The sequence below is a fragment of the Alligator sinensis genome, unplaced genomic scaffold, assembly GCF_000455745.1.
Source record: "Alligator sinensis unplaced genomic scaffold, ASM45574v1 scaffold375_1, whole genome shotgun sequence".
Classification (NCBI taxonomy): Eukaryota; Metazoa; Chordata; order Crocodylia; family Alligatoridae; genus Alligator; species Alligator sinensis.
In genome coordinates this window covers 377,679-384,833 of record NW_005841928.1, presented here as the reverse complement: position 1 = coordinate 384,833, position 7,155 = coordinate 377,679, and the positions used below count along the sequence as shown (strand labels likewise).

General features: G+C 41.7%; 1 protein-coding gene across 1 annotated transcript in view; it reads right to left on the bottom strand.

Moving 5' to 3' along the window:
- The window catches only part of PPM1H (protein phosphatase, Mg2+/Mn2+ dependent 1H), a 115,350-nt gene that overhangs the window by 29,432 nt on the left and 78,763 nt on the right, over positions 1–7,155 (bottom strand). The window contains exons 6-7 of the mRNA XM_025198777.1: positions 2,873–2,936; positions 937–1,044 (exon numbers count right to left, since the gene is read on the bottom strand). Coding sequence (XP_025054562.1) covers positions 937–1,044; positions 2,873–2,936 — 172 coding nt within the window. The remainder of the gene's footprint in view (positions 1–936; positions 1,045–2,872; positions 2,937–7,155) is intronic.

The window sequence follows — 7,155 nt, the reverse complement described above, 5'->3', positions numbered from 1 at the left end:
GGTGCAGTGCCCTACAGCTGGGTAACTTTTCCCAGGATGGGTAAAACTTAACTGATGGAAATTACACCATCTTGTGTATCATATATTCCCTCCTCTCCAGGGCAGCTGCTTGCTCAAGGCAAACAGGCATTACCTTGTTCTGCTATGCAGTGACAAGATGCAGCAGCAGCAACCTATACTGGGACAGAAGGTAAGAAGGTATCAGGGCCATGATAGAGATATGTAGAACCCACCACTAGGTGAAACAGGTCACGTCCACATGGGATGCTTTACTGCAGAGCTGACTAATTAGCTCTGCAGTAAAGCATCACCATCTACAAGTGTGGAGCTATAAGGCCACACTTAATTCCGCTGTAGGATACTACTGCGTGACAAGTACTATCCTATAGTGGCGTAATTATGTGCAGCAAAACACAGTGATGGATCTGGCTGTGACACGAAAGCACGGCAGTGCAGGAGCTGCCTGCCGGCTAGCCCCACACTATAGCACCCTCATGCCCCAATCAGCCCCTCCGCAGCACATTGAGCCAGGTCAGAGCATCCCCAGGCTGGCAGGCTGACCCCCCCGGAAACCCCTGCCAGCAGGGGCTGCTCTGCTCCAGCTCAACATGTTGTGGTCCCAGGAGCACGTACAAACACTGCACCTGGGAGCAATAAACTCCACCACGAACTGTGCTGGAGTGTACTGCTACATCCTAATTGTACGTATAGACACATCCACAGAATGGGAATGTTAATTACATTATTATTTACTGTACAATATTACCCCTGTTGTTTCTTCCTCTTCTTCTTGGGACGCATACAGCTTTCATGTGATAAGGCCAACACTTCAGATAACGCCAAGAGTGGAAGAACATTTGGGATGCACAAACTGCACTTAGTTGAATTTATTTTCTCTCTCCCATAAATCATATATCAAGGACAAGGATGCTTTACCTCAGGAGTTGAAGACAGAAAGGGCTTGATGTAGATATTGGAGTCGTGCACTTTTAGGTCATGGTCTCCAAGTCCTCTAGTTACCCCAATAGTTGCCATAACTCGAGCCTGGAAATGACAGAAATGCATTAGTATAAAAATGCTCTCAATATACAGCATTGGCAGTGAGAAGAAAGTGACCCTCCTACACAACAGTTAGGAGCTTGAAAGAATTACCTTCCTTCCTTCCTTTTCACGTTCTTCTTTCCAAGACTGGGAAATTAACTGGAACAACACAGTGACTTTCCATCTTTTGAGTCTCCTAACTTCCCCATTTGCCTGTTTATTCTGTATTATGTATTGGCTAAACCTTAGATTGTGTTCTCTCTAGGGTCCTAATAGGTCTCCAAAGTGCTCAAATTCTGCTAGCAAGCTAAATAATATTAAATTGTATCAGACATCAAGAAGTTTAGTCAATAATCACTCCATTACCTGAATATATAAATAGCTATTTCTTAGAGTGATGTTATTTCCTATCCCGCTGACTGCCTGGAAAGAAGGCAGTTGCTGAGGGGACAGTGAGAGGAAGGTTTTAAAAACAAAGACAAGTTATCAAAATGAATATGTCTTAAGAGTGCATCTGCTCCTGCTTCTCAAGGAAACAACGTACTTCTTTACTCTGGAGTGTTGTCACATGTGCCCTTTGGCAAGCCAAGAACCAAAAGGACAAATTCAAGTTACTGACACAATGCCAAAGGATGTTCTTGAGAACAACAAAGGTTTTGGAGATGAATCTTACCAAAACTTCCTCTCTCCCACCCTGACCCCTGATCCCTGAAGCTAGATTGTTTTCCACCAGGACATCAACCACTCCCCCAAGAAATTTCCTTTCCCAACTACCCACCTGTTATACCTCTAAGCTCCCCCAGCTAGGGGAGGTCTTGGGGCTGCCTTATTCTCCTGATGCCAGCTAGCCACCCTGCTGACTCAAAATAGCATTGCATAGTAAAACACTAAATCCACAAACAAAGAGAAAATAAATGAAAAAGCGACATATGCAAAATGCTGCATAAAACAAAAAAGAAAAAAAAATCCAAATTAACCCTCCAGATAAGCTGGTCTGAGATAAACGGATCTGAACTGCTCTTAAACAGAACAGTTCTGTAGATTGCATATTTTTGTATTCAAATAAGAACCCAAAGTGGGGGGAAGTGCTGTTTAGAAACACAGCAAGCATACCAATATCAGCAAACAGACCTCCATGCCCTTCTATTGATCCTATTGCTGTGTCTAGCTAAGCTTGCTGGAATCAGCACTAATAATCTTGCTGTTCATAATCATGCAACTGGAGACACTGACACTCAGAAAGCATTACCATTTTTCTTTTACACAAGCATTTTTGCAGAAAGATTGCATGTTGTGTTCTTGTGACAGCAGTCTAAGTTGATACCCTTCGGGAAGTATCACACTAACCATGTACCCTCTTCCCTTCCTTAAGTTAGGATTTCAGTGCACTGCAAAATGGTTTAAACACCCTCCCACACACTATTTATTTGGAAAACACAATGCATTTTGTCTTTGCCCAGCTGATCCACTTTTTACAACTAAACCCAGAAAAACTCCATGTATAATCAGTCTTTTGACTGAGAGGCTCTGGCCTAATTATTTACGACAGTACAAAATAATCTTCTTACAAAGCTGGGTGTAAGAAAACAAAATCAAATTGAGCAGCAAATGACTAAGTTTATTATAAAACTGCTTTTTAATATACTGCACTGCCCCTGCAACACTGACAGCAGAGACTGATTTGTGACAGACGCAATATTCTTTCAAGCTGTCAAAACGATAAAATAAAGAGATACTGAGTGGAAAACACTGAATTGCCACAGGCTAAACTGAGTGGTAAACAGCATTGCGTTCTTTATCCCTTCAGTTCGAAGAAAGCACACATGCCCACCTTCTTGCCTTCTCCATATATAAGAGGAAACTTCAAGTCATCTTCCTCAATGGTCTTGTATGCCCTGTGGGGGGGGGATAAACAACATTTTTTTAAAGCTTGCACTCAATTAGTGACCCAATGCCCCGACACACACAGCCGTGTTTCTTTTTATTATTATTTTTCCCAGAGACTCCCATCTTTGCATCAAGCTGTCAATTTGCTTTTTTCCCCATGGAGACATTTGTCCCTACAGAATTGTGCTATTTGACCGAAAGAAAAGTGAATGTAAAAAACAAAGTATTTACCAAGCCAATCTTGTTTCTATTAAGAGAGTAAATTGGAACAACATCCTAATTAGGCACATGTACTGGCATAGCTGATATATTATTGGTCATGGCATTAACCATATAAGAATAAATACAGCGCCATACAAAGCAATGATTGGATTCAAATTATTAATCTGAAACTGAGAAAGAGCAGAGATTGTAGAGGGCTGATGTGTGAACCAGCTCTTGGATCCTGTTCTCACCTTCACAAGCTGTTTATACCAAAGCAAGGTTTGCATTGTGAAGAGTTTCAGAAGGATATTTAGTGCTCACTTGATCTTGGCTGTAACACTGAAGATTGCCAGAAATTGTGTTTCACAACAGCTCTGAAATTGCTGAGAGAGGAGAAGGTGGGCTTAGGCCCTGCTTGTGTTTTTGCATGTCTGCTACCTTTTACACACCTGATTTTTGACACTGATGGGGTAAAAAGGTAACACAAAGCTTTAGCTTAAGAATAATTTTGCACTGCACAACTTGCATGCAGGACAGGGTGATAGGGCACTACCAGGGTTTGGGCATACAGTCCCCCAAAAGACAGTAGGTTGCACCTCCCCCTCCTGTTTTTACACACATAAATGTCTGTCCCTTCTCCAGTTTGCTGTTTCCTCCCCTCCCCAATGACCCTTTGGGTAATATGACAGTCATCACCTGAGAGAACAAATCAGGATTCATCACTGAACTGGAATGGACAAGTGTGAGAAGGGAATGCACAGCAGTGCACCCTCTTGTCAGGTTCAGCCAGAGCCTCAACACCTGATGTTCAGCTCGGGAGCTGGACTGGCTGTTTGAACGCATGGGAATCAAATTCAATTAGGTTTAAACAACATTAAGGTTGTGACACAAACCAGCAGAAGCTAGGAAATTAAAAATTAAGGCTGCAATCCTATATTGAAACCCAGCTGTAATTCAACTCCCCCTGCCTCACTGAAATATTGCACAGAACTGGGATCAGTGCAGTCTTGCATTGCATACTTTATGTGCTGCATTACCTGGGCACAACGTGGTAAGTCATGATTAAGAGGCAGCCAGCCATACAGGCATGAAATTTAAGCCTTATCTTGACATTTCTTTGCTTTGCCAGATAGAGTCAAAAATCAGCATTTATAATTGGCTTTTGTTTCATAGGCAGAGAGTAAAAATATTTTATTTAAAAAAACCCAAACAATTGTCTATTAGTTATCTTGTACACTGAAATGCAGCTCCCAAAGCAGATTAAGTCTACTGTACAATAAAAGCCTCCATATTCTGGGAAGGTGATGGCGAGTAGCTTCTATAGTTGCAGGATGCATTTTTACTACAGACAAAGAAAAAAGCCCATATGGTTTGCAACTGGGAGTTGCAACTTAGGTAGCTAGCAAAACTGAATCTTTATTATGCTTTGAGCGAAAGTTAATATATACTTGAAGAATGATTTCTTGGAATGATTGCCTTCTACCTTCTCGAGGACAAAATAACTGTCCATTAAAAAAATTAGTCTATTTGCATCTCAAATAATCAAAAACTGAGATTTCTTTTATGAGACATATCAAATCATCTTAGCACATCAAGCCTAACAGAAAGAAATGCTAGTTGCTTGATGGCTGTAATAAAGTCTGTTGTGCAGAACACAGACTCAAGAAGAAACACTAGCAGCATCACTGGGAGTCACTGGCCACAGAAAGGATCTCTCAAAGAAAAAGCATAAAGGACCAAGGCTGCCACTCTACAAAGATATGACTGGCAGACTTCCTCTTGCGAGTAGGGTTACCACATTGGAATACATCAACAGAGGGGGCTTGAAGAGGAGGTATAGGGAAGCACAAAAGGGAAAACTTATATGAAATTATAGTGGAAAAATGCTATGAAGGGCTCCTCAATGGATACTGTAGAGACAACTTTCAAGTGGCATCTTCTTGTGGGAGATCAGAAGCAGATCCAGATCTATGGGGGAAAAATGGACCCTGAACATGGAGCAGCGTGTAGCTCCCCAAGAAAGGATGCGAGTCATAAGTGTCCTTCTTGCTGCCTCCCTCGTTCTCATCAAAAAGATTCTGCCTCCTTCACCAATTCACCTTTCCTGGCTGCTATGCTGAAGGTAAATGTCACCACCCTCAACTGGACCTATGATGCAGGGAGCCCTAATGAAACATCCCCAACCATGGGGAGGTTGAGGCAGTTGTACTCTGATCCTAGGCAAAAAAGGACTTAATTTGATTCCATATTATGTGGATCTAAATGACGCTAGAAAATCCTAACCTAGTTTTTATGCCTCCAGGGACAGCCCAAGAGACACCATTAGTACTTAAAGAAGAAAACTAATCAACTTTGTTTAAATATTTTTCAGAAATGTTCCCTCACACCCCAAGACAGCCAGCAGGACTGGCACAATGTTTTATGGGGTCTCTGATGACAGAAGAGGCCAAGTTGGAAGTGGTGAAGCAAACTTGCTTCATTCAAAGATCAGGAATGGAAAATGGCGGCTTTGTGACCCTGAGGGGAGCAACTAAGAGTTTAAGACCCACAAGGCTCAAGTTATTTGTTCTGCAGCTTCTCGAAATGTGGGCATCAAGACTCATCTCATCAAGACTCATCTCAAGCGTATTTTTGTTGATGCATAAAGTGGTTAGAATTTTAACCTTCACAGTAGAAATGGCACTCATATATTGAGAAGCAACATGAGACTCTCTTGACAAGTACCTAAGCCCTACACCACTAGCCAAACAGAATTAATAATATATGAGTATGTGGTTTCCTGCAGGAGAATGGTAAAGGACAGTTTTTCAGCTAGCAACTCAACGATTCCATTGGGGAAGAGGAAGGAAGCTGTGAAGTTCCTACTGTGCAAAACCTCCTGTACTTTGTGCATATGTACATTTCACCCAAGCTACAACCTTCTGGACTATTTCACTTGACTTCACATAATAAAATTGCATTTATGCCTACCTGTGTTGTTTATAGAGATTGTGCTATATATACAGATCCTATATTGTGATAGGTATAAAAACATACATGCCCAGAAGTGAAAGAACCTCTTGGTTTATAAAAGCTGCTAGCATAATCCCTCTTCAAGACAAGCAGGCAATTCAACTTAGCCCCCCTGATAACAAAACAATATGCAGAGTTTGGTTACAGCCCTTCGGTTTCTGCGTTATTTTCTGATCAGTGCTCCAGAAAGACTCAATGGCCACCAGAGCATGACAAAAGAGATAGTAAAAGTGAAACTGTAATATTGCTTACTGCTCTGAGCCTCTTTAAAGCCTGCCGATGCCCCCATCACATTAAAATGTTTTCAAAAAGGAAAAGCAAAAAGGGAGGGGAGAATGGTGGTATGCATGCAGATGGGGCTAGCTGCCTTTTATTTTACTTGATTTCTTGGGGGTTTTTTTATATGATTGCAAAAGACTGGCAATCCAAAACTACTCAGTAAAGGCTCAACATATGTACCACCCACAGTTACATTTGGATTCAGTATCAACATTTTGAAAAACAGGGCCAACCTGCATCAGGAGCCAAAAGCAGTGCCAGAACTAAAAGGAACCAGGACCTAGATGATGTTACTCACATGCTAACTGGAATCTGTTTTAAGCACACTGCAAAAATCAGCAAGAAATTGTTCAATATCATGAACCCAGTAGTCTATGGACCAAATTTCCTCTGTACTGATAAGGATGCTGCAAAGCAAGGTTTAAATCTAGAAGTTTCTTTTCAGACATATGCATATTCTATTTCATGCATAAAGTCCAAGATTAAAAAAAACAAACAGGAGCCTGCAGCTCAGACACTACGTCCACATTGAAAAACCCTGATTTTCAAAATTGCTGAGGTCAGGAGCTCCTGCTAAGGTAAACGAGGGGCTTGGGGTGCTGAATTCTGAACAATGGTTACCGTATTTACTTGATTCTAAAGATGACGTTCTCTTCCCCATTTAACATGGGGGCGGGGAACCCCTCATCTCAGAATCAAGTATGAGGGCAATGGGGGGAAGGGAGCCGGGGG